The sequence below is a fragment of the Brachypodium distachyon genome, chromosome 2, assembly GCF_000005505.3.
Source record: "Brachypodium distachyon strain Bd21 chromosome 2, Brachypodium_distachyon_v3.0, whole genome shotgun sequence".
In the NCBI taxonomy this organism is placed as follows: Eukaryota; Viridiplantae; Streptophyta; class Magnoliopsida; order Poales; family Poaceae; genus Brachypodium; species Brachypodium distachyon.
Window position 1 is genome coordinate 17,743,798 of NC_016132.3, and position 27,055 is coordinate 17,770,852.

Here is a 27,055-nt window from a genome sequence, read left to right on the forward strand (position 1 = left end):
ATAATCGCCTGTCCAGACAGCCAGTTGTTAACAGAGAGACGAGATTAGCGTGACAAATGATCACACGAGACGCAAAGTAAAGGCTCATCAACACACAAATGAACGATATACAGATGGTAGAGTAGCACACAAGCCAAACCAGGCCAAAAAGCCTTCTCCATCTGCTTATCTTAACACTATATTATTTATTTTTTCTTTTTTTGTCACTGAGCAATTTATTCACACCAGCACGCCATCTCAATGGAGTACTATATTTTCGATTTTCAAATTAAAAGCTCGAACTATCATTTTCAGCTTATCCTTTTTTATTTATGTTTCGGCGTCATATTCCGGTCGCTGTTTAATTCTTTTTTGTTTTAAGTCCAAATACAGAAGGAAGGAAAGGGAAGTAAGCAAGACTGAGGGGGAGCTTCCCTTCTCTGTCTCTCTTTCCCAGCTCCCTCAGATCCAAAACCCAAGCGCATCCCCCGAAATCCAAACCCTAGCACACTGCTTGTGCTCGCGCCGCCTGTCGAGATGAGGGGCATCAGGGCGGACGGCGACGTCGGTGGAGGCACCTCGTCCTCGTCCTCCACCGCAGGTGATTCCCGTCGCTGGCTTGTACGGGTGTGTGTGTTCTGCTGGGCTGTTGTTGAGTTTGATCTGATTGGTTCTACTTGGGTTCGGCGGTTGAATTTGTGCAGCGAGCGACGCACTTTCGCCGTCTGTGACGCGCACCTTTGCGTGTTCCTGCTAAATTTCTTGTTCCTCGCTCGCGGTTTTGGTGGATGGTTTTCACGCGGTATCAATGGAAATCTGTGTTTTTTCTTCTGCAGAGAACTCGCGCTTCGATGCGGCACAGTATTCGTTCTTCGGCAAGGCGCCGCTGGATGGATTGGAGCTGGGCGGTTTGGTGGACGATGGAGGTGTGGAGGGCTATGGCGGCGGATTTGGTGGGCATGATGATGGGGCTTACCAGTTGTCTCCTGTGGGAGAAGAGGTGCGGCTCTTAGCGATTTCGCATCCACAAAGCCGCTTCCTTTTTGCTACGAATTATGTGCATTCATAAAGTTTTGATCTTGTTGGTGCTTGCTACATTTGAGTGTGATGAATCAAGTGCATTGCATGTTTCGTACAGTCTTGATTTTATCGGTGTGTTCTACTGTTGGCATGAGTGCTCATTTAGTGATCTGTTCTGTAGTAGGAGTAATATCTTGGGATTTTGAGTTTTGACACACCGATAGGTACAACGCATCGAAGCATCAGGGGCTGTTTGGGATAGCACTATTGCTTGGTAAAGTTTCGTATTTGCTTCAAAACTAGATATCAAAACTTTACCAACCAATACTTGTCTCCCAAATAGGCCCTCAAGCATAAGATTGTCGGGAAATCTAACCTAGGGCACAACCTTTTGTCCCGGAAGGAGAAAGAAGGGAGGGTGTCTGGCCAGCATCGACAACGACCGCCGTCGGCTCGTTCTTCTCCCAAATGTTGCCGCTACCGCAACGAGGAGGCGGCAGGGAGGTTTTGTGTGTGTTCGGGGGGGGGGGGGGGGTGCAAGGAGGCTAGGGTAGCTATGACGTCCTAGTCCCTTTATGTACGCCCTCAATTTGTGGAGTTTTCGGTGCAACAGATCTGCTCCTCTTGTTTTAATGGGGGGTGGGGGGGGGGGGTGCATCTGATTTATTATATCCTGAATTGCATCCATAAAGGTGCAACTGTGGAGTTAGGATTATGTACTTATGTTGGTTAAGAAGATCTTGAAATTTTGATGTTCCTAACTGGTTAGGATCGAACAAGATTGAAATATCCAATTAGTGTCAACTATGAATGTTCTTGTCAGAACGATGCAGTAGTGAGAATGGTAACTACTTTATAATTTTGTTTTCTTGTTAGCCTTCTGATGGCTCCATGTTTGGGATCTGAGTTAGGCCACTCCAATTTTGATTATTTTGGTTATCCTATTAGGCCTTTGTCAGCTGGAGAAGAGGTGATGGATTGTGTTGTGTCTTTGGTTAAATAATTTTCCTTTTTTACGTAGTCTGATGCTATAACATCTGCTTTCCTGTTGTTTAGTTTTTAGCTTTCATTGCTCTGTAGCCCAACGTTCTTCACCATGGAATTAGGAATTACTAACCAAATGTTACAACCGTAAGTTCTTGTTCTCCGAAAAATGTAAAATCACGAACCTAGACCTTTGAGGGATGTTAGTACTAAATCGTTCTCTTCTGCGCTATGCCCCACCCTATACACAAGCACCCTACTCGCTGTTGTGGTGTTGCCATCAAGACTAGGATTAGAGTACCCACATCCATCTATTGACCAGATCTGACCAGCAGGTGCAATGTAATGTGAATGTATTATGTGACTATCAGTGACACCTCACAGTATTTGAAGTTGCAAGTGCGAGCTTATTTTACTTCACTATATTTATTTTAGTTAGTGTGTATAATTGTGTTAGCCTACCTATATCTACTATACCTGAATGGATAATCTGTAGCTTCTATCCTTGTCTCGAGAACTTGTCGTGTAGCTGCTATATTTGTCTGGAGAACTTGACGAGCTTCTATCTTTTCTCTCATTGCAGTTTCATCACCCCAATATAGCTTTTGTAACCATCAAACCTTCATAATTACTTTCTTGAATGCTTTTCCACCACTTTCATATTCAATGTTGCCAAATTATTTGAGAATTACTTACTCTGCAAGTCTCTCTTCCTGCCTAGTTTGCAACTCTGACCAATTTTCTTTCAGTGTTGCCTTGTTATTGTTGATCCTGTAGTCATGTTTGTTTTATATTTCAGGATGAACATAAGAACATTTGACTTATACTCTTATATTTCTGCAGATTGATTGTATGAGTAACTTGTCTGAAATTGATGATCTTGCAAGCACTTTTGCAAAGGTTAGCAACTTCTTTCACTAACTTGACTACTTCCTCCGTCCAACAAAAGATGTCTCAAGTTTGTCAAAATTTGGATGTATCTAGACATGACTTAGTGATGCATTTAAATTTAGTCAAAGTTGAGACATCCTTTGTTGGACGGAGGAAGTACTTGAATTGGTGTCTTATATTTCAAATGTTTCATCACTTGGTTTCATGCTATCTAATTATCTACCGTAGTCTTAAAAATGATTTAGTATGTCCAAGGTGGCCAAAATGATATTCCGAGTTATTTTACTGAACTGTTTCCTGATTCTTGTTAACATATGATATAGTCAACTAATATGTCTTGAACATGATGACCTATCACTGTGTCTAATTTTGAACCCCCAAAATAGTTTTTTTGAAGATTGTTGGAGTACTCTGTTCCAATATATTAAGGGGCGCTCCTCTCCTTTACAGTTTTGGCCATTCACATAAAAGTGCATAATGTTAGAGTTGTAGTTGTATAGCCATGTTATATCCCCATTGTATAAGGGGTTTTCTGCATATTTGCCACACCTGTACCTGTATATATACTGGTCTTTGGCCTCCTGGAAACACAAGTTGCATATTTCCTAACATGGTATCAGAGCCTAGGATTTGCTTTTCCACCGCACGCGCAACTCGTGCAAATTGAATCGATTTCTGTAATCTGAGATCGATTCCTCTCTCTCCCAGTTAATCCCGTTGATTCAGATCGATTCTCCATCGATCTGATCGATTCCGCTGCAGCTCTGCTCTCTCCCCTGCCCGCGCGAGGCCGCTGCAGCTCTCCCTCCCCTGCCCGTCCCCGCGTGGCCGCGATCTGATCGATTCTCTCGTTTCCGCCGGCTGCCGCTGGTTGCAGCCCGTCTCCGCCGGGCGCCGCCTGCTGCTGCACGGGTCTTCGTCAGCCGCTGCTGCCTCGCGGGATCTCCGCCGGCCGCCGCCGCCTCACGGCTTCTCCCCGGCCGCTGGCCCTTTGATCGGGTGAGTCCTCTGTTCCGCTGCTCTGTTTCTTCGAACAGCAGCGTAGCAGTTTAAAAGAAGAAGAAGAAGAAGAAGAAGAAGAAGAAGAAGAAGAAGAAGAGAGAAACAGGCACAATGGCTACGTTGCTATACCTCGATGTCCGGTGATTTTTGATTTTTGATGGGATCAGCTACACGGACTTCGTTGCCCACATGCGCATCCACACGCGCGGTCTTGGACTTTGGGGTGCTCTTTCCGGCGAGGTGCCGCATCCACCATCTCCCGTTCAACCAGTCGAGCCTTCTCCGCTGGTCCCTCCGACTGTTGATCCGACGGCTTCCCAGGATATTGTTGCTGCTGCCAAGAAGGCCGACGATGCTGCTGTTGTTGCCTATGAGCAACGGCTCTCCAACTACAAGCTTGCACTTGATGATTTTCGTGTTGCGCTTGCTGCCTACACACACTGGATGGATGCAGATGCTCGTGCCTCGGCTTTTCTTGTTTCCAGTGTTCTGCCCCAGTTCTCCTCCGAGATTGTCGGCTTCTCCTCGGCATTTCAAATGTGGACTCACCTGAGCCAGCGTTATCAGCCCTCTGGTGACGCTCTGTACCTCTCCGTGGTCCGTCAGGAGCACGAACTTCGACAGGGTGATGCTACCATCGATGAATTCTATTCTCGGAGCTCAACTATTTGGAGACTGCTTGATTCTCTTCGCTCCACTGGTTGTGGCACTTGTGCGTGCTGTCAGGCTCCGTAAGGAGTTCGAGCCGCGGCGTGCTCAGCTCTTTGCACGGGTCCCTCGTGTCACTCTACTGGAGGCACTCACCGAGCTTCGTGCCGAGGACTCGTCTGCGTGGTGCTGGTTTATTGGAGATCCCCACCGTCCTCGCTGCTTGACCACCTGCTACACCTTCTGCATATTTGCCACACCTGTACCTGTATATATACTGGCCTTTGGCCTCCTGGAAATACAAGTTGCATATTTCCTAACACATAAATCACTATGTTCTCAGTTTTATTTGGTCACATGGGTTCAATATATGGCATGACGCCTGGAATTACATTTTTAACATACTAAGCACTTGAGTTTAAATATGCTAATATTTTGAACATAAATTCAGTCGTATAGTACTCTAGGGATCTCTAGCCCTGCGTCACTAACTGTCCGGTGTCCTTTTTATTTTCTTTTTTATTTACTACCATGGAATGCATACTGACAAAATTCCTTTTCTTCAGTTGAACCGAACTATTAGCGGAACAAGGAATCCTGGTGTTATTGGTGATAGACGATCAATTTCCAGGGAAAGTAAGTAACATTTCTTCTGCCAGTTACTACTGAAGCTAAACACTAGAAGAGCTTATCTATGTCACATGGAGTCTAAAACATAAGTAAACATAACATTGTACCCCAATAACCATATTTAGACATGTTTAATAGGAAAGAATAACAATCAAGTCTAAAATGTTGTCCATATAAGTACATGAGAATTATCAATTTTTTGTCCTTAAACGTGCCTGTGTTCCTGAGCAAAATACCATGTTTCTTCAGGTTCATTGACTAATGACTGGGTTCCAGAAGCAGACTTCCCCAATTGGGTAGATCTGGATATACTCAACAACGATGAATTTCAGGACAGGAAACAACTATGTGCTCAGCCACAGTATTTACCTCAGTTTGGAGAGTCGAAACCATTGAGCAGAACATCTTCCTATCCCCTGGAACCACTACAGCACCGCTCCAGTGAACCTATCCTTGGACATATATCTCCTTCATTTACATCCTATCCCCCGCCAGGTGGTGGTGAACTATCCTATCCCGCACAAGGTCTTACACTCCACTCAAGCATTCCTTCACCTGGCGCTGGTCACCAAATGGGTTCTAAAAGTTCATCACTTTCTGGTTCTCCATATAATATGACTAGTGTACCTCATGGACTGCGATATGGACGAAGCATGTCTTACACTGCTGCAGATCTGTCAGCGAACAACTTCCTGCAAAACGAATGGCCAAATCAAGCTGGTCCCCATACTTTTGAGCATTTTAATCAACGGCCCAGTTTATTGCAGCCACAGTTATCATATCCGGGGAGTTCGATGTCTTCATTGCTATTTTCTCAGCAGCAGCAGAGATCGCCACTAGTCCCGCCATCTCATCACAATTACCTAAACTTGCAGCCTCAGTTCTATCACCATCATTCTCCAGAAATGATAGGCAAGTTTGACCATGTTCCTAATTTACCATCACCACGAGACAAGAGATCAAGGTCAGGAAGAGGAAAACACAGCATACGCTTTTCTCAACAACCTTCTGATACAGCTGGTCAGAATGTTGATAATGGAGGAATAAAGTTCAGATCGAAATATATGTCTTCCGAAGAGATAGAGAGTATTTTAAGAATGCAGCACTCCACAAGTCACAGCAGTGATCCGTACATTGATGACTATTACCACCAAGCTTGTATAGCCAAAAGATCTGCCAGTTCTCAGCAGAAGATCAACTTCTCCCCCATGTCAATAAAAGACTTCCCATCAAAGTCCCGGTCTGGTGGTGATCAACATTCATATCTACAGGTTGATGCTGTTGGAAGAGTATCGTTCTCTTCCATACGTAGGCCTCGTCCTCTTCTCGAAGTAGATATTCCTGCATCTGGTGATCACAAGTCATCTGCAAGGCCACTGGAGAAAGAGCCAATGCTGGCAGCCAGAATTACTGTTGAAGATGGTATATCTCTTCTTCTAAATGTAAATGATATTGACCGCTTCTTACAGTCTAGCCAGGCACAGGACAGCAGCTTACAACTGAGGCGAAGGCGGCAGGTCCTCCTTGAAGGCTTAGCTACATCACTCGAGCTTGTGGACCCTTTTGGCCCAAACAAACCTGGCAATTCATCTGGATTGGCCCCTACGGATGACCTTATTTTTCTCCGCATTGTTTCTCTTCCGAAAGGACGTAAGCTTTTGGCACGTTATCTTCGACTTCTTGTCCCTGGAAGTGAGCTGACCCGGATAGTGTGCATGGCTATCTTTCGACATCTTAGGAGCTTGTTTGGGGGTTTAGCGTCAGATTCTGGTGCTGCAGAAACAACAGTTGGTCTTGCCAAGACTGTTTCCTCGTGCGTGCAACATATGGAACTAAGTGCGCTCAGCGCATGCCTCGCTGCTGTTGTCTGCTCATCTCAACAGCCACCTCTCCGCCCTCTTGGCAGCTCTGCTGGTGATGGGGCATCTCTAATCATCAAATCAGTACTGGATAGAGCAACTGAACTGTTAGCTGATCCTCATTCTGCAGCCGACTACAGCAGATCAACTCGTTCTCTTTGGCAGGCATCATTTGATGCTTTCTTTGGACTTCTGACAAAATACTGTGACAGCAAGTATGGAAGTATTCTGCAGATGTTCAGCATGCAGGGATCCAATTCTATAGCTAGATCTGAAGCCTCAAAGGCAGTTAGCAGGGAGATGCCTGTTGAGCTGCTGCGTGCAAGCCTTCCACATACCAATGAACAGCAACGCCAGATGCTTCTTGACTTTGCTCGGAAATCCATGCCTGTAACTGGTTTTAATCATTCCGGGGCTAGCAGTGGGCATTTTACTTCTGAGTCTGTTGCTGGTTAACGCTACTGAAGAGACTCTAGTGGTCGTCTACATGTGCAGTTGGTCTCCAGATGAAGATTATATTTGGAGGCACAAGATGCGAGCTTGGAGAAGTTCCATTGGCTTGTTGAAGTGAGTGTTCCCCAGACTTATGACGGTGTCTAGGATCGAAATTAATTTTTAGAATCGACAATACCCTTCATGTGGGCTATGAATCTTTAATAGATTATGCATGTATGTATCCTGTTGTAACTCTGTGCAGTGATGAACCAGACACCTCTTTGGAGGAAACCTAGTTTAACCTTTATCTCCCCCAGTGAAGAAGCTAGTGGATACTGGATAGCAAATGGTTGTACAACAACAACTTCTATAGCCATTTTGTGTTTGTTCCTTGGTGGGGTTTGATGCCATCTGGTGAGTTGTGACAGTGTTAGATCTCACTTTACTCTACTTTATTCCGAGACATTGGTGCGATGTTTATGCTTCATGGCTTCATATAATCTTGCTTGCTCCAGGATTTGTGAGTTTATGTTTCTCTTTTCTTGGCCTAATTTACAAGCTTCGTATGGTTCATGCCTTGCGCCGTTGTGTGATAGAGCTAGAGCGGACCTTTTGTTAGAACCCTACCAGGGCTATCTAGCATAGAACTTTTTGGGTCTTTTTGATTCAAACGATTTTTATACTGTACAAATCATTAGAATTGTTTCCCGTGTGACTCAATTGATTTGTTTGAGCTGCATTTTGATATTGCAATTCTGTTTTTTCGGACCCTGTGAATCAAAGAGGGCCTCCCTACAGTTCTTCCATGTTATCCCCGAACCCCTATGATTAATCGTGAGGATCCATGCGCTATATCAGTTACGGCTCGGGTCTTGCACCTTTGGAACTTTTTTCATGTAGTTCTACTTAGCCAAAGCTAAACCCTTTTAGTTAACTTGTAAGGTGTAAGTTTTGATTCTTGGCTTAGCCAAAGCTGGCACCTTAGGCTAGCCAAAACAGGGCCTTAGGGCATCTGTTCATTTAGTGAGTGTTTGGATAAATGAGAGTGGAAAATATGTTGTTATTCAAATGGAACCAGCGTTTAATCTCTTTATAAGTTATTGACATGTCGGTCAAGAGGACAAGTTGACAAAATTTGGATAATTTCTACACAAATAGAGACTTCCTGTTCTCCCACCAAATTTGGGAAAAAAATGGAGGATGAGAACAACTTTTGAACAAATAGGGGTTTTCATTGAGTTGGGTTTTTGTCCAAAAACCCCAAATGATAATAGGGAAGAATTCGAGGGTTTTCCTTTGAGATGCCCTTATATGCCCGCCATTGGTTTACCGGTGTCTCCACTCTTTATTTTAAATCCCTCCGACCCATATTACCTATTCCAGCGTGACTTTGGTGTGATTGCGTTTAGCACGCACAAAATCCCCATCGCACCCTTCCAGCTGGACGCCACTCGCTGACTCGCTCTAATCTGCGGGAGAAAATTGACACAATACCACTAGAGGAAACCTATGATTCCAAATTCCACTCAAAAAGCCAAGCTTTCCAAAATACCATTACTATTCACTTTTTTGCTTCCAGAATACCACCACCGTTAGTCGCTGTTAGTCAAACCGTCAAAAATGTTGTCAGTTTTTATCCTATACCCAAATTACCCTCCGGCTAAAAGAAACCGAGCCCCTAGCCTTCGCTCCTCTGCCCTCTCTCGTCTCTTCCCCACCTCCGATCAATGGCGGCGGTGCCCCCAGCCTTCGCTCCCATGCCAGCTCCGCCCAAATGACGCGGCTGCTCCTGCGCTGCACCGCTGCCGGCCGCGCCGCTCGCCCCCACCGCTGCACTGCACGCCGTCCCTGCCGCCGTTGACCTCGCCGACGGGCCAACCCGCGCTGCGCCCTCCCTGCCACCTCCACCGCCTTCGCCGCCCTCCTCCCCGCCGCCGCGTTACGTCAACCACCCTGACCTCGCGCGTCTCATCGCCTCCTCCCTCGCACACCGCGGCCACCTTCTCCCCGCTCCTCATCCGCATCGCGCGTGCCCCACCCCCTGTCCGCCACCGCGCCGCCTCCACGACCTGCCGGTTCGTCGAGACGCACTTGCTGCCGCTCCTCCATCTCTTCCCCGCGGACCAAGCCCTCGCCCTCCTCCGCCTCCTTCGCTCCTCCGCTGGCGACGCGTCTCGGTTTGTGGTTGTTAAGGTCTGTTGGGGCTGTTAGTCCATGGTGATATTTTGAAATGAAAAACTGAGTTACAATGGTATTTTGGAAAGCTTGGCTTTTTGAGTAGTATTTTGGAATCATAGGTTTCGCATAATGGTACTGTGTCAATTTTCTCAGTCCGAGGACCATATCACCGGGGGTAAAACCGTAACATCCAAACTCCGTCCTCCGCTTCGGAACCATCGCCTCCGCGCTACACATCAGCGACAGCAATGGCGTCCTAGGGTTCAACCGCCTCGATTCTTCCGGGCGCCACAATGCAGAGCTCGCTCGCGAGGCCTCCGCCTCCGCCTCCCTTGATCCGGGCGGGCCCCGCGAGCGTGACCTACCGCGCTCGCCCGAGGTCGGCGCCAGTGGTGCGATGCCACGGGGAGGCGTCGCCGGCGGCGGCGGCGGGTTGGGCACCACCGGGGCCGTACACGGGGAGGGACCCGGAAGCGAAGAAGCCCGCGTGGCTTCGGCAGCGGGCGGCGCAGGGGGAGAAGTACGCGAAGCTCAGGGAGTCGCTCGGCGAGCTGAAACTCAACACCGTCTGCGTCGAGGCCCAGTGCCCCAACATTGGAGAGGTAGAATTAAGCTTACGAAACGCTATATGAGATTTGTGAAAAATGTTGCTCGGTTTTGTGATGATGGTCTGGCACTGGCAGTGCTGGAATGGAGGTGGCGGGGCAGGTGGAGAAGGGGACGGCATTGCCACAGCGACTATCATGCTTCTCGGTGATACATGTACCCGGGGTTGTCGATTTTGTGCGGTGAAAACTAGTAACAAGCCTCCACCACCGGACGCACTGGAACCTCTGAAAACAGCCGTGGCGGTTGCAAGTTGGGGGTACGATCACTGACAATTCTCGACATGTTAAGACGATGCGACATATTATCTGATAAATGTTATTCTTTGCAGAGTAGACTATGTTGTGTTGACAAGTGTTGATAGAGACGACATCCCTGATGGTGGAAGTGGCCATTTTGCCGAAACAGTAAGAGCTCTAAAGGTTTGTCCTCGTGCCTTAGTGTGGTAATTAAATTAGTGAAACTACCATGTGATAATTTTGGGGTTTCTGTTCAGGAGTTGAAGCCTGAGATATTGGTGGAGTGTCTAACTTCAGATTTTCGAGGTGACCTGGAGGCGGTTGCATCTTTGGCGAACTCCGGTCTAGATGTGTATGCCCACAATATTGAAACTGTGAGGAGTCTGCAGAGAGTAGTTAGAGATCCTCGAGCAGGGTAATGTGCTTCTGTGTTTTTTCATGTTGCTATGTCTATTCTGGAATGTGAAATTCTACTATACGGTCCCAAAAAATCTGTTGCTGTTGAAGGGACAAGAGTTTTTCCACCCTCGCTTTGTGCTAAAGTAGAAATGACTAAATGAGACTGAACATGGGCGGTTGGGTCACAAACTTGTGTGCCCACCTAAAGTACTGTGTTATCAACATGCTCCTCTAAGTTCATGACACCCAAATACAGTACTTCTTACTGATAATTCTAGGAACAATTACAGAAGGGAAGTCACTAATGTCATCATAGTGGTGTCTGCCAATGTATCTACTATCTTATTTCCAGTGTATCATCTCTACAGATATGATCAGAGCCTAGCAGTTCTGAAACATGCAAAAGCTTTGAAAGAGGGCATGGTAACAAAGTCTTCGATCATGCTTGGTCTAGGTGAGACAGACAAGGAGGTGAAGCAAACAATGGCTGACTTGAGGGCCATCGATGTTGATATTCTTACCTTGGGACAGTATTTACAGGTTTTTGTTTAACCCAGTCCTTTCAGGAGAATGTTTAACCACTTTACAATGTTTATACACTACTGGCCTTTGTAAATGCTGTAACACCCAAATCTTCTTGATTCTACAGCCCACAGAAAGACATTTGAGAGTCAGAGAATATGTGACTCCTGAGAAGTTTGATTTCTGGAAGGAGTATGGAGAATCTTTAGGATTTGTTTTTGTTGCTAGTGGACCTCTGGTAAGCATTACACGCAGCTTGTTTATTCTTTTAAATGATATCTGAGACAATGAATAGATGTTTATTTGATCAAAGACATAACTTAACCAATGCTTATTTGTCCAGAAGGGGAAAATGCTACTCCATATTGTTTTGCACTATCAAGAAAACAACATGTCTCTCTTGGCTATCTAGCTTCTAGAATCACACTAAGAGAAAAAGCTTGCACTCCATGTCTTGTTAGCTGCTGGTGGTATAACTGTATGCGCTGCTATTAGCAAATTTACAGGAATTCACTTTTTTCAGGTTCGGTCCTCATATCGCGCGGGGGAGCTATTTGTCCAAAATTTCGTCAGACGTAAGAAGGCCGAGCTTGTATCTGCTGCATAGTAATCTGATACCATTCAGCCGATTATATTCCGTGCCAGTGTTTTGCACAGGAAGAATTAGTTTTGAGGTCAGCTGAAATGAAAGAAATGTTCACCCTTCAACTTCAAAGTCACTATATTCCATTGGCACTTCAGTTTTATCATTGCTTGCACTTTCTAGTTCAATCATGAGTAATTTCTGTTGCCACTCTGGAGTATGCCATTTTGTTCGTTTGTATCACTTGCTTAGATAGATAAGTTTGTTGCCTGTATGGGAATCCAATAGATATCTATACCAAGTTTTATTGTATGTGATGCTTTGTGTATGATTTAGGATGCAATATAGCGGTGTCGTATTTGTTTCTGAAAATTGCGATGTGCTTTTGCTGATGCTGGGTTTCCTTATACGTGGCCATTGCTGACCTTAACTGGAACCTGTTTTCCATCTATCCTAAAAATTGGGTGCAATTTAGAACATGGGAGCCCAATGAAAGAACATTTTTTTCCTCGACGACGGATCTCAGCAAGGACGACCATCTAAGGTGTTCGCAACAATTAGCTGGAATGTGAAAAGCTTCAAAGAGGACTAAACGTATGCGATTCAGCAATGAGGCTCAAAAGTGAAACAAAGGATCAAATTAAGGCCCGAGGCCATGGAATGAAAAGTTCCACGAAGTAAAAGAAGTTCATAATTACGAAGCTGTTTGGGTGAGTGGTATTTACCGATTACCAAGCAATACCACTTTTCCAAGCAGGCCCAAGAGTTCTATGACCGTGAAACGACAAGTGGATGGCTTCAAGCGGGGAACTTTGGTTTCAAAACATCCTGAGTTGCATAATTTCATCTAATGAACAACTGGCTTGCAGACGACCACAGTTTATTGTGGAGTAGCATCTCATTGTAATTTGTAAGTACAAAAAGAAGCTATTTAAACTTGGAGGCTGAAAAATTCCCATACGGCCATTATTCTATGCAAGTTCAACTCACTTATTTCCGGATGGAAGCCGAGGGCGTATAAATTTTGCTTTTAAATGAACTGAATGTTACTCCAACGTGAGCTTTGTTCCACTAAAACACTCAATGTGTTGTAAGACATATCAAATTCATGGACAAGTACTAACACTTATTAAGCCGTGTTTCTGAATTACCTTGCTTTGTGGAGTAGGTCGTGATGATTACATCGGAACGAGGCCAGAGTTAGTAAACCATTCACCGTCAACATGATTGCCATGAACATAAAAATCTAACCAAATGGGAGACGTCGATCCGTGGTTCTCCTGTCTCTTAATGTCAGCTATCGGAGGAGATGAAATCGTCGACGATCGAGATATTTCTCCAATTACTTCATGCTTGTGTACGCTTTGTGGGATAGAAAAAATTAAGGCACATGTTTCTTTGCACCTTGTCACGAACTTGTCATCGTGAGTAAACACCTTTATTTTTCCGCTTCGGGCTCACGTGTCATCTTCAGGTCGAAATTATCACAGCCGATTCGTGTCTCTGTATCGATAATTCGATATCCATCTCTTCGTCTGGTCGTTGCGAAGACGAAACAGAGACAGAGAGGAGACGAGACCAGAGGCACGAGAGAGAGAGAGCGCGCGGAGAGAAGACCGTCGCCGCCGCTTTACGTTCAGGCCCAGGCCCAGCCCTTACCAACCCCCACCTTTGCTGTTCAACCCCCACAGATTTTCTCGCGAATCAGCCGCCGAGGGAGAGAAGCGAGCCGCCGGCGACGAGGCGAAGATGTCGTACCTGCTGCCGCACCTGCACTCCGGGTGGGCGGTGGACCAGGCCATCCTCGCCGAGGAGGAGCGCCTAGTCATGATCCGCTTCGGCCACGACTGGGACGAGACCTGCATGCAGGTATCGCCCGCCTACGAAACCCTAGCTCTTTGTAATTATTGATATTCGCGTCAGAAATTGGGTGAGGGTTTGTTGAAATTGGGCGAGGATATGCTGCAGATATGGTACAGATAGACTTCGGGAGGTGTAGGGATCATGATTCATGAGGCACATACTGATCCGTATTAGGAACATAGCAAAGCTCCTGTGATTGGTTCATCCGCAGCTTAACTAGTAAGCTCCTGAAAAGGTTTAGTTACGACATAATGTCATATACAAACATCTGAGCTGGTGTTTAGGTATCTCGGTGCTGCATCTTAGCTGATTATTAAGAAATAATATGAGAACACATGCTCTTAGTGTCGTGCAGTTGTCCTACTCCCTTGGTACTGTCCACGCATCCTGCAGGGGATTTTCCTTCAGCTTTCCATTCGTCATAGGCTCATAGCCTGAGAGTATAGTTAGTTAGTTTGCAGTTATCGCAGAAGTGGGAGAGCTTAGGATGCCACCTTTTTCTTGAAGCAAAACTTCTAATTTATACTGAGATTAAAATGATTCTATGTTATGTGCCCTGTCACATATTCACATATTTGAAGCAGTTCACAGTTGGTTGTTTGATTTATTTGAAGAACTGGCCATTATATACTGACGTCATATTATCACATGATTCTGAGGAAAATGAGCATTGGATGCTTCTCTTCTCTTAACAAAATTCCATCTCTGAAGCTTTTTATGTTAAGCCGTTTTATACTTTTATGTTATTGATTGCACTTTGACCTTTTAACTTCATTGGACATTGGTTCTAAATCAATCTAGTACATCTTGATACATGGGCGGAGCCACCGCCCGGCCACCCCGGGCGGTTGCCCAGGCTCCCGGTTGAATTCTCTCTTGAAACAAAGTAGATCAAGATAGATGTGATTCTTAAATTAGTAAAACTTTATGGGCAAATGCTAAATTAGAAGCGAGTGTTCAGACTTTGCCCAGGCTTCACAAATTGGCTGGCTCCGCCACTGTCTTGATATCTTCAGTTCTGTTGTGTGTGGTTGCTATCTATGCTCATGGATGTTTACATTGTGCTATCCTTTTTTTTTTCAAACCATGCATGCAGGTATCGCCCGCCTACGGAACCCTAGCTCTTTGTAATTCTTGATACTTGCGTCAGAAATTGGGCGAGGATATGCTGTACATGTCGTAAAGCCAGACTTAGGCGAGGTTTAGGGATCACGGGGCACATACTGATCCATCTGAGGAACATAGCAATTTTGCTAATTAGCTCCTGTGATTGGTTCATCCGCAGCTTAACTAGTAAGCTCTTGATAAGGTTTAGTTACGACATAATGTCATATACAAATATCTGAGCTGGTGTTTAGGTATCTCGGTGCTGCTTCTTAGCTGATTATTAATGAATAATATGAGCTCAAATGCTCTTAGTGTCGTGCAGTTGTGCTACTCCCTTGGTACTGTCCATGCATCCTGCAGGGGATTGTCCTTCAGCTTTCCATTTGTCATAGGCTCATAGCCTGAGAGTATAGTTAGTTTGGAGTTATAGCAGAACTGGGAGAGCTTAGGATGCCACCTTTTTCTTGAAGTAAAGCTTCTAATTTATTCTGAGATTAAAATGATCTATGTTATGTGTCCTGTCACATATTCACATATCTGAAGCAGATCTCAGCTGGTTGTTTGATTTAGTTGAAGAACTAGCCATTATATACTGACATCATATTATCACATGATTCTGAGGAAATTGAGCATTGGATGCTTCTATTCTCTTATTCATCAGCAACTTCTTCCATTATGTTCTGCACAAAATTCCATCTCTGAAGCTTTTTATGTTAAGCCGTTTTATACTTTTATGTTATTGATTGCAGTTTGACCTTTTAATTTTTTCATGAGACGTTGGTTCTAAATCAATCTAGTAAATCTTGATATCTTCAGTTCTGTTGTGTGTGGTTGCTATTCCTGCTCATGGATGTTTGCATTGCGCTATCCTTTTTACGGAGAATTATTTGGAGTCAATGAGCTGTGTGGACCCTGGATCTGTGGTAGTACTGGCCATGAATTCAAGAATTTGGGCAAAGGTTTGCTCAGGCGAGGTTTAGGATCAGGTCGAAATATTCATCTTTGTGTGACCCTGGATCAGAGTAGCAGTTATGATCATATCATAATTCAAATAGCTGAACTGGTGTCCCCTAAGACTTGGAATTTCTACTTAATCCCCTGCATAGCCTTTGCAATTTCATCATATAAGCTTCACATTTTTATGCTTTGGTCCCCCTAATAAATCGTCCCTTCTATTCTGGCTCTCCCTATATTTTTTCCGTGCCTCTGCCCCTGAGTGCAAGGCTGCTACTTAGCTGGTTAATCTGAGAAAAGTTTTAGGTATTATCCAGAGTAAATTTCACAAAACCACACTTCTTGCAGCTAGGGTTTCACAAAACCACGCATCCTATAAGTGATTTGCATTCAGCCTTTCTTTGTCGCTCTTAGACTCAGAATATATTCTGTTAGTTTGGACTTGGTGCAGAAGCATGAGGGATTTCGGATGTTCTGATTTATAGTGAGAGCTATATTAGCAAATCACATTTTTTATATTTTGCTGCCTGCTGCATATTTGTATTAGCTCGTAGCTAGTTACTTGTTTAAGTTGAACTTTTGAGGTAGAACCAACCATGATATTATGACATCATGTACCTTGCCACCACAATTCTGTTTAAGTGAGCGACGTGTGCTTTTCTTTTTTGATTCATGGGCATTTATTACTCATGCAAAGAATTCCATGTCTTAAGCTGTTTTATGTTATTAACTGTAATTGTAATTTTTAACAAGCTTTTGTCCTACATCAATCTAGCAAGGTTGTATGCTTCATTCTGACTATCTACTTGTTTATTTGTAGATGGATGAGGTGCTGGCAGGGGTAGCTGAGACCATAAAGAACTTTGCAGTGATCTATCTCGTTGACATCACCGAGGTTCCCGACTTCAACACTATGTACGAGCTGTATGACCCGTCAACAGTGATGTTCTTCTTTCGCAACAAGCACATCATGATTGATCTCGGGACAGGAAATAATAACAAGATCAACTGGGCAATGAAAGACAAGCAAGAGTTTGTTGACATTGTGGAGACTGTTTACAGAGGAGCTCGGAAAGGTCGTGGTCTGGTGATTGCTCCAAAGGATTACTCCACCAAATACCGTTACTAAGGTGTTTGTGTCTAGCTGCTCTTGGCCTAATCTATTTGCTAAAATGCCAGTACTCAGGCATGTGAGCCATGACATGAAGTCTGTCGACTATCAAGTGTTGTGTAACTGTATGTCTTTATCTTGAATCTTGGTATCTCATAAACGAAACCTGCAATCCATAGAAACAGGCTGTGTTGTTGTCTATCGGCATGGCCGATAAAACTGATTGTTGGTTTGAATCATATATGAATTGCTAAATCCAGAGTCATCTCCTGTGTATGGAATCCCTGCTGAAATTTTCCATTTTTGTTAGAGCGTCAGTGCTCCTGTGTTGTTCATGTATGTCAATTCAACGCTGGAATTTCAAAAGCTTGATGCATATTAGACTCGCCAGCTCCACGGTTTTCTCAAGCTGAAATTTTCCATTTATTTTAGAGCGTCACTGCTCTTGTGTTGTTCATGTATGTCAATTCAATGCTGGAATTTCAAAAGCTTGCTGCATATTTGACTCGCCCGCTCCACGGTTTTCTAAAAAAAAAAAAGGTAAATGCTGCCACGGGATTCCCTTAAAAGAAAGTTGTGGCGGGAAGATATCCGACGGTGGAAATCACTAAACTAGTATATTTCTTTCGCTGCCATAGCACAGCGGGGTGGTGGCGCAGTTGGCTAGCGCGTAGGTCTCATAGCTATAAACGTGAGTGATCCTGAGGTCGAGAGTTCGAGCCTCTCTCACCCCACCAAAAAATGACCTTGTGATGATGAAACGCTCCTGCGACAACTTGGGTCGTCGCATCTCCAGCTGAATCATCAGCTGACACGAGCAAATCTGAACCCGGTCTACTTTTTCTTTTTTTTCTTAATCCGCGCTCCTTGTTCTGGGTCCCCCAATAATCCTGACGAGTTCATCCGCCGCCCCCATGCCTCCGGCGCTACTGCTGCGCTCTCCTCGCCTCCTCCTCGGCCGCTCCCGAGCCCTGCCTCCTCTTCTCCGTCTCCGACGAGCCCCCGGCTTCAGCCCGTCGCCTCTGCTCGTCCTGCCCAGTCACCGGCGCCTCTCCGCCGCGCAGCTCGCTGACCCGCTCGCCGCCGCAGGTTCGTATAATCGTATCCCCTCCCGACTTATTAAAGCCTGTGGCTGCGAGTCTGTTGTCAGCGGGGCGAGTGTCTCATTGCAGGGGTAGAGGAGGCGGTGGTGGGCTTCGTCACCGGCAAGCGGAAGGCCACCGAGGTAGCCCACTCGTAGGTACCAACACACCACGCAACGATGATGGGATTCATTTTGAGTATTTTTGTTTTCAATCTAAACCACCTTCGAGTATGGTCTGATTCTCACTGTTTTGTTAGTGCTATAAAGTAGTGAGTGTTTCCTTGTTTCACAGTGTTGGGAGTAAATAATTTTCTTGTGGATTTCTCTGTAGAGTTCCTTCAGATTAGATGTGATATTACAAGCTGTTCTTCACTCGGTGTCTCGTTTTGTATGGTTAGGGTGTGGAGGAGTATTGTTCGGAAAGGAGATACAGTGGTTGATGCCACCTGCGGGAATGGCAATGACACGTTTGCTTTGCTTAAGATGGTGGCCGACGAAAGAGGGCAAGGGCGTGTCTATGGGATGGACATCCAGGATTCCGCGATAGATAGCACGTCCTCTTTTCTGGAAATGGCCGTTGATAGCCATGAGGTATGCATTTGAAGCAACTTCAGAAACGCAAACAAAAGAGAGCTTATTTTGTAGTACTAAATATTGCTTGTCTTATATATTCCCTTGGAGGAAGGAGAGACGGATATAAAACAGTTGACACACATAATTATGTACTAGTAGCAATTATCAGATAAATTCTCCAAAATACTTGGTCCAAATGTCTACCTTGCAATAATCCACTCGGACCTTGGCCTTTAGAAGAAGAAAAGAAAGGGTCATTGCAATATTCTCATGAGATCTCATTCTGTGTTCTGTGCTTGTTGCGACTGTATTTCATTTTTTGCTGCAGATGGAACTAGTCAAGTTGTTTTCAGTATGTCATAGTAGGATGGAAGACATTGTTCCAAAAGATTCTCCTGTCAGGTAATCAAGCCCTTTTACTACATTGGCTTTCCAAGTTCTGCAGCCTGTCTAATGCTTAATTCAGACAAACAGTATCCTGATTCCTGAAATCAGCAGTTCAAGTAATTATGATCCTCAGCATGTTGCTTAATTAGTGGCGCTCTATTTGTAGGCTTGTAGCATTCAACTTGGGCTACCTTCCAGGAGGAGATAAAACAATAATTACTATACCTAGGACAACTGAGCTGGCATTGCAAGCTGCCAGCAGAATTGTTAGCTCGGGGGGACTCATAAGTGTCCTTGTCTACATTGGGCATCTGGGTGGAAGGTAAATGTCAATTGGCAACTGCTAATATTGCAACATACATGCACTTTAAGCCTTTTGAGTGATTGCTGGTCTCCAGAGCGTCTATCTATTTTAGATTTGTGTGTGACATGTCATCAGAATCTTCTTGTTTGACATTTACTCCAATCAAATACTCCCTCCGATCCATAATAAGTGTCTCAGGTCCAGTACAACTTTGTACTAAATCTGAGACACTTATTATGGATCGGAAGGAGTATCATTTAGGACTGAATTTGTGTTACTTCTTTTCTCTCATTTGTAGGGATGAACTTGATATCGTGGAATCATTTGCGTCAAGCTTGCCTGTTGATACATGGGTGAGCTGTAAGTTTGAAATGATCAACAGGCCGGTTGCTCCAGTACTTGTTCTCCTGCACAAGAAATGACAACAGTTCCAGTCAAGCTCCACAATTTTGGGATTCCCTGTTCTCGTTCCCGGTTGAACTAAATGCCGCAATGCATGCTGTGATCCTAAATTGCTGCTTGTGGTTATGAGTTATGAGAAAGGAATTCTCTCCAGGCTACCTAGCTGTAACAGAGTGAAAATATTGTAAATTTATAGTTTGGTTTTGTCAATTTCTTACCAAGCTGTTAGAAACTTGAGTCTAATTGACAGTGAAATGAACGCATTGGCCATTCGTAACGCCAGCCATCACCCACAATTTTAAGGGTAATAAAGGTAATTATGATACCTGACTGTCAGGGACACACGATGAGGTGTGAAAGTGTTAAATTGGAACAGATATCAAGTCATCCAAGAAAGCACAATACATTAATTATCACTAACAATTACTATTAGAGGCAATATGATCAAAAGTGCGCCAGTTCTAAGCTCCAATAAACCTAGCGGGGAAATAAGGAGAAAAGAGTAACTCACTGCATATAATGATTATCTCTCTTGGTAACTCATGAGAAAAACTCTTGAAGGAAAACCCACAAGAGTTTTCGAGAACAACAAATATGCTTTGTATATCTTCTAAAGTATGGTAGGGAAAAAAAATCCAAGATATGACATACAAACTTATGTTGATATTACCTCGTTGAAAACCTTTCTATGAGATACTCGAGAGAAAACTCAGAAGGTGGAAACAGTACAATATGATGATGTGAACATGTCAAAGTTTAGGTGGATACTCTACCTGATCCTTGCAAATCAAGATGCCATCACATACCAACCCCATGAATAAATTTCTGAAATGATGAGTTGGATAAGAACTTAGTGAACAAGTTAGCAGAGTTATCATATGATTTCTCCCCACTTTGCTGTAACTAATGAGGATAACACACTTTAGGGGGACAATATGCTGAGTCATATTGCTTTTTTATATAACATTTTGCATCTGTGCAACACAAACAATATCTTCATAAATAATGGTAGGTGATTCAATGGAATCAATAGCACATTATGTGTATCTTCAAAGATAATGGTAGTTGATCATTCTATGAAGCCATACACATTTAGATGATGCTTCATACAATGCAATTATTTCATAATGGTTGGTGGATGCCATTAGAGTTTTTTTAGAAGACTTTCACGAAATGGTAGTTGGTCATGTGACAATCTTAGTTTCCTTGAAATTGGAAATACAGGCCAATACATAATTTACTCATGCCCAGTAGCATTTAGGTGGGGTGATGTTGTGTCTTGCTAGTAAATTTTGTTGCAGATGTGATATCTGTCCGGATGCAATTTGCAAGATGCATTAATGTCCCAATAATACTAAGACATGGAAACTTGAGGTCCCAATATATCTTCATCTTCCCTTGGTTCGAATAGATCTTTCTCCACACCCAAAGATCGAACCACCCGTGGGAATTTTAGATGGATAAGGTTTGTCAATGTCAAAGTTCTTGATTTTCTTTATATATGCAACTTGGTGCACCAATTTCCATATGGGAGATGCTCAACATGCAAATCTAAGCAAAGTTTGGTTTGTCTAAATCCTTCGTCTCGGATACCGTCTTTTAACTGCTTGCTTATAAACTGAACTGATTTAGTGAATCATAAAATCTCCCTCCAAAAATATATTTATGGAACTATAAAAAACCCTTTAAATTTAGAAAATAACATGAATAATTTAGATTACACCATATAAGTTATGCACTTCTTGTTTAAATCATCTAGAGCGACATGGAAAGCTTGGGCAGTAGAAGCTAGGAAAGGGCCTTCAAGCTCAGAGGCTGCAGGCTGCAAGCTGCTATTGAATCGATCATCCAAGCACTGCTCGCAACTTTGCCACCAGAAGCGCAGGCTAGGGCCCAAGCATCATCAGCCTGCCTCCTGTGATCATCAGCAGCAAGTTTCGCCTTCTCTTGATTCTCGACACTGTAGACGATGACGACCGGGCACCTGTTGTCCAGCAACATCTGATGGTCTCTTGAGACGGGCTTCCGGTGCAGAATGGTGCCACCGGCTGCAACCACAAGGTCTTGCAGGTAACCTCTGTAGGATTTTGTGTAGTTTCCATGGAGGTAAAACTGCATGCCGTTGAACAGCTTTGGTTGCTGCAGAGTGAAGAAAACAGTTTGGTCATCGATGTAGCATAACCACATGAGCAGATGAGCAATCATGCTCAACAGCTCAAGCTGAGAAACACTTTTAATCTGGTAATCTGGTCTTTGATGTTATGATGCTAACTACTAAAGAGTTATCAGCTACAGGTCTAGCACATACATAACAATGGAGTATATGACAGTGTGAAAGAATGTTACTACCTTGTTTGTTACTCTTTGTCTTCCTAATCTGGGACCCTCACTAATCCCATGAACATCTGTAGTGACTTCAAATTTCTGCTCATCAACAGGTTCCATGCGGTCCATGCAAGCCTTAACCCCTACAGTGCAAAACAGCAGTTAACAAGGCATCAGTATCAGTTCTGCAACAATATGACGGTGAGTCCACTATCTGCTTTGGTACTACAACAGCCTTCCCCTACAAAAAAAATACTACAATAGCCTTACAGTCCATGGAGACAATCCATTTGCCATACAAGATTGCCATCAGAAACTTCAGTGTGCGCTTGCAAGCACCAGAGAGGTCGGTTGATGCAATAACATGGGTAACACTGGGACTCCAGCTTGTGGAAATAGGCACACCGGTTAATTTTGCAAACTCTGATACAATTCCCTGAGTAATTTTTTCATTATGTTTCAGTTAAAGTTCATTTGGAGCGAATATCACTGATTTTATCAGGAATATAAGATGAATATCATAAAGCACCTTCTCAGCAGTAGAAAGAGCCGAACAGCAGAGAACCCACTTCTGTGGTCCAGATGCCCATTTCCAGTTATTACTACAATCTTGACTAGATCTTACTTGAGATGGACTGAAAGCAGTTGTTTTTCAGTAAGTAATCACATATTTGTCAATCTTAGACCATTATACGACTATATTTTCAAACAGCAGGTTTTAGAAATACCCTTTTGGTGTCACTATCCTTTTAGATTGCTTTTGTCCCCCGGAGGATTCATTAGGCAACTTTGAAGACTGATGCAAAGGGCATAGCATCACAAAGTTTTCCTGTCAGTGAAAACATGAATTAGGGCAATAACACAACAATTTAGAACTTTCTAAAATGACAAGTATTCTGGTAAAGTTGAATTTGCTAGTAACTTACAGTGTCCCATCTACATTCTGGGATCAATTTAGCACATGTGAAGTGGAAGCTTTTTCGACAACTCTTGTCAAAGCATCCAAGTGCGGCACCTTTAATTCCACAGCAAGCACATTTGATCCTTTTGCTTCTAGTCAACTCAGCCGTAAGATTAAACACCGAGTCATCTTCAAAGTAGACATTTGGAGCCCTATGGCGAAATAAAAAAAATGCTTAATATATTAAAAAATAGAGTGTTTTCCAATATAATCATGTTAGAAAGGATGACAGACCACTCCAAGCAGTTCTTGTGAGCATGTGTGACATTAGCCCCTGCACTGAACTCTTCAGGGACTCGTTTTCCGTTATGGTAGTGAACCATCTCCCCAGACTCCTTTAAGAAAATAGACATAATTGTCATTCAACAAGAGAAAGGATTTGGTGAGAAAAGGCATTTGCAATTTATCTGAACATACCTCTGTAGTGTCATCAGACTGGCAGAAAGCACATGAAACCTTAGAAACAGTATCACATTTCAACAGGAAAGTACTACGCCCATTGCAGGCCTGAAGCTTTCTGAAGTTTTTCATTCCTGAACAATCTGATTGTTCAGTACCTTTTGCACTAGTGTTTTCAACTGATGCACTTATCGCTGAAGAAGCTGCTTGTGTTGTCTCACTACCTTGGCATTTGCCAGGTAAGATGTTTAATCCATTTCCACCAATGTTCTGTTTCAAGCTCTCTAATCCAATCTTACTTTTCATTTCTCCACTAAGTTTTCTCTTTTCACGTCTAGCATCTGAGGGTTTGTTTCGGGTGCAGCCTTTTATGATGCTGTGGAGTTGTGGAATTTCTGTTTCGCTCCCAGAGCCTGCAATAACTCTTATGTTTTCGGCATTGCCACCATCAGTCATTCTTCTAACTCGCTTACTTCTTGGCTCCGGGTTACTCTCTGTAGCCTCAACTGTACTATTACCTATTATTCCCAACTTCCTTGCACATTTATGTTGACCTTTTTTCCCCTTTTTCTGGGTTCTTTTTGTGGAAATCCCGTCATCATGCGCTTCGGTCTCCTTATCTTCCTCAGGAAGAAATGTCTTCAAAGAGTTGTCATAAGAGCAAGGAAGTGGATTGATGTTGCTAAAAGCCTTGTATCTTCTATTTGAAGTGTTCTTCTTGGTTGCAATACTGTTTTTCTCACACAACTTTGCTGCAAGAATTCTAGTGCTATTTGAATCTTGTTGATTGACATCAGTTTCTTTTATGCTGATCATTGGGCGATTTGGTAACTTTGTGTTCTTGCTGTTGCCAGCAAGACTTCTAGTGCAATTTGAATCTTGTTGATTGGCATCAGCTTCTTTCATACTGGCCTTTGGACGACTGGGCTGCTTTGCTGACTTGCTGTTCCTAACTCTTGCCTTCTTTCCCTTCTGCTTCATTTCTTTTGCATCGACACGAGGAACTGCATTACTTGCATGACCTAACTTATCAAATGAACCACCCAGATGCAAATCTTCCCAGTCATCATTCTCTGCTATTTGATCTTGTATATTCTTAACACTACCCTGTACAAGCAAAATAATTGAGTAAAATACATGTTAATTTTTCCTTTTCCAAAAAATAAATACATGCTAAATAAATATAACATGAATACACATCATCAGATTATAAAGAAGAAACAAGGGAAGAAAGGTATTAGTGCATCTGGTCTCACGTGGTGAAAATACCTGCTTTTTCAGTGGAGTTGAATAAAGCTCTGGAGAGCAAGGTCTCTGGGTCCATTCAAAGATTTCACTATCAAAGACTTCTGGGACCGCAGCTTTGCTCTGCAATCCAAGTGGCAATGATAAGCATGATATTTTTATGTCCAACAAACACCAAATTTCATACAGAAAAAGAAACATAAATATTCAGAAAAACATACATTAGGAGTCCTAATAGGAGGGGTTTTATCATCAGAATCTTGAATATCACTATAACAAGGTGCATTGTGACGCAAGGGTGTATCCAACGATAGTGGATCACTTAATGTTTCAGCAGTGCCACCTTCATCTTCTCCTTCCCTTAACCAAAAAAACGGTGACAATGAAAAACATCCTGGTTTATCAGAAGCCATTGCATCTTTGCCGTGTTCAGCATCATCATTCAATTTATTTTTTGGCTCTTCAGGCTTCATAATCTTCTGAGGTCTCATTGGAGTCTCAGATTCAGGGAATGGTGTCACATGTATTCTCTTGTTCGTAGAGAAAGAAGGCTTTTTAGTAGGGCAGGATGCAGAAGCTGCAGTAGGCTTCATTGTGTTTGCTTCCTTCTTGGATGGTATCTTCTTTTGCCCCTTCGATTTTTGCAACCTTTTAGACCTTCTCCCGCTGTTAGCATGTTCAGTTCCATCTTCAAGTAAGAAAAAGACTGTAAGCTCTTTGTAAAAGTTCTTTTCAGTTTTATAGAGCCAAGCAACCAACTATCCACCAGGCAGCATGCTCAAATGGATTCAAGAAATGTGGTAAAGTCCCAAATGATACAGAACAACCGCGACTAAATCAATATGTAAAACTAATGTCACCATTACAACCCCTCACACAAGCCAATCGACAAAAGAAGAGATGATGATATGCCGTAAAGTTACCTGCAACTTCCACCACAGAGGTCACCTGTGTTGAGACAGCATTGGTTCCTGTTTCAACCTCCATGCTTTTCAAAATGCTGACTAAATTGTCCATGTGTGGTGCTGGCCGTATTTCTACAGGAAAAATTAAGCTTTATAATGCAAGCTTTGTACCATATGAAAATCAGGCCATTGCATCAGAACTACAATAGTTACAGTAAACACCATTGCATCAAAATAAGATCATCATTGAAGGAAAAATACTGCCTCGCATTCTTTATCAAAGTTAAATACTAATCGTCTGCTAAAGCAGGCATGGCACTCATGTTAACATTACACAGTTCCCAGAAAGCGAAGCGTGGCGAAACAATTCCGTCAAGTAAAACAAATCTAAACTAATTTCTACGCAAAACATAAATAATACTCCGCACTAACCTCTTCGGCGGAACGGGACCTTGCACACAGGGCAGCTGGAAGCGGATTTCATCGACTCCGTGAGGCAATCGCTGCAAAGAAAAGGCGATGAGGTGACGTACGACTCATACCGGACAAAATCACCCGTACCATCTGTAACATGTAAATTCGCGGCAAGATTGCGACGGGAGGCTACAGGAAGAAGGGGACTCACTTGCAGAAGATGTGGTTGCAGGTGACGGATACCGCCGATCTAAGCAGGCTCAGGCTGCCAAGATAAATATTAAAAGAAAAATCAGTTGATGCGCAACAAATTGACAAACAAAATTCGAACAAGATAGACATAAAAGGATGAATCGAAAAACTGATGTCAGCAGATCCGAGTATCGGCCACGAGAGCGCGGGATGAAGCGAGGGAAAAGGGAGGCGGCGGGGCGGCGAGTGGTAGTGGGCGGCGTACCAGATGGGGCACTTGAGCTCCCGTCCCATCTTCTCGAGGCTGCCCATGTCCGCCATTCCGATCGCTCGATCTCCTCGATCCGGACTGCGGATGGGGTTCGGGGATTTCAGATTTGTGAGGAGTGGGGAGGAGCCGAAGAGGGATTTGATTTCCTATTGGGGGGAGATTTGTGTTGGCGGGAGTTTTCCCTCCAAAGCTTTTAATTTGGTTTGGCGCTCCTTTGATCCTTTCGTTCTCTGGGAAGGAGCCGAGGAGACTTCGCGCCGCGGCCGAGCCTTCCTGACAGTGGGCCTCCCGTGCGACTCGCCCCAAGCAGTTCAAAATTCAGAAAAATGACCATAATAAATGTCTTGGAAAATGGTTTATAAATCGGAGAGTGCTAATTTATACTGTGTACTCTTTCCGTTCCTAAATACTTGTCACTGATTCGCGCCATCCATATGCAGAAGGAGTACCACGACAAGTATTTAGGAATGGCAGGAGTAGTTTATATAGAAAATTATACCGTCCAACAAAAGATGTCTCAAGTTTATCAAAATTTGGATGTATTTAAACATGAATTTGTGTATAGATGCATTCAAATTTAGTC

General features: G+C 43.7%; 5 protein-coding genes and 1 non-coding gene across 6 annotated transcripts; 5 read left to right on the plus strand and 1 right to left on the minus strand.

Annotated features, from left to right (window-relative positions):
* The first annotated feature begins 371 nt into the window (after positions 1–371).
* On the plus strand, positions 372–7,948 carry LOC100841327 (protein PAT1 homolog 1). The gene is made up of 5 exons (XM_003568087.4): positions 372–580; positions 816–979; positions 2,827–2,883; positions 5,091–5,160; positions 5,404–7,948. The coding sequence occupies exons 1-5, from the start codon at positions 517–519 to the stop codon at positions 7,467–7,469; spliced, it is 2,421 nt and encodes an 806-aa protein (XP_003568135.1). The 5' UTR covers positions 372–516; the 3' UTR covers positions 7,470–7,948.
* Positions 7,949–9,811: 1,863 nt separating this feature from the next.
* LOC100841632 (lipoyl synthase 2, chloroplastic) lies at positions 9,812–12,297 on the plus strand. Its single transcript, XM_003568088.4, has 7 exons — positions 9,812–10,228; positions 10,310–10,491; positions 10,564–10,654; positions 10,729–10,886; positions 11,239–11,410; positions 11,520–11,630; positions 11,916–12,297. Exons 1-7 carry the CDS (start codon positions 9,920–9,922, stop codon positions 11,997–11,999), a joined length of 1,107 nt encoding a protein of 368 aa, XP_003568136.1. The 5' UTR covers positions 9,812–9,919; the 3' UTR covers positions 12,000–12,297.
* A 1,155-nt stretch (positions 12,298–13,452) lies between these two features.
* LOC100842233 (thioredoxin-like protein YLS8) lies at positions 13,453–17,286 on the plus strand. The gene is made up of 2 exons (XM_003568090.4): positions 13,453–13,844; positions 16,720–17,286. The coding sequence occupies exons 1-2, from the start codon at positions 13,725–13,727 to the stop codon at positions 17,026–17,028; spliced, it is 429 nt and encodes a 142-aa protein (XP_003568138.1). The 5' UTR covers positions 13,453–13,724; the 3' UTR covers positions 17,029–17,286.
* Positions 17,287–17,654: 368 nt separating this feature from the next.
* On the plus strand, positions 17,655–17,744 carry TRNAM-CAU. Its single transcript is given in 2 exon segments — positions 17,655–17,692; positions 17,709–17,744. It is a non-coding gene; the product is annotated as a tRNA-Met (tRNA).
* LOC100841937 (putative rRNA methylase YtqB) lies at positions 17,718–20,056 on the plus strand. Its single transcript, XM_003568089.4, has 6 exons — positions 17,718–18,099; positions 18,183–18,246; positions 18,493–18,685; positions 18,996–19,069; positions 19,221–19,376; positions 19,657–20,056. The coding sequence occupies exons 1-6, from the start codon at positions 17,925–17,927 to the stop codon at positions 19,778–19,780; spliced, it is 786 nt and encodes a 261-aa protein (XP_003568137.1). The 5' UTR covers positions 17,718–17,924; the 3' UTR covers positions 19,781–20,056.
* A 1,350-nt stretch (positions 20,057–21,406) lies between these two features.
* Positions 21,407–26,672, minus strand: LOC100842545 (protein BREAST CANCER SUSCEPTIBILITY 1 homolog). Its single transcript, XM_010232887.3, has 14 exons — positions 26,467–26,672; positions 26,221–26,274; positions 26,028–26,098; positions 25,614–25,727; positions 24,912–25,378; positions 24,715–24,813; positions 23,464–24,552; positions 23,281–23,381; positions 23,012–23,198; positions 22,814–22,914; positions 22,615–22,720; positions 22,356–22,521; positions 22,110–22,228; positions 21,407–21,899 (listed from the first exon to the last, which is right to left on the minus strand). The coding sequence occupies exons 1-14, from the start codon at positions 26,520–26,522 to the stop codon at positions 21,549–21,551; spliced, it is 3,081 nt and encodes a 1,026-aa protein (XP_010231189.1). The 5' UTR covers positions 26,523–26,672; the 3' UTR covers positions 21,407–21,548.
* Between the last annotated feature and the right edge of the window lie 383 nt (positions 26,673–27,055).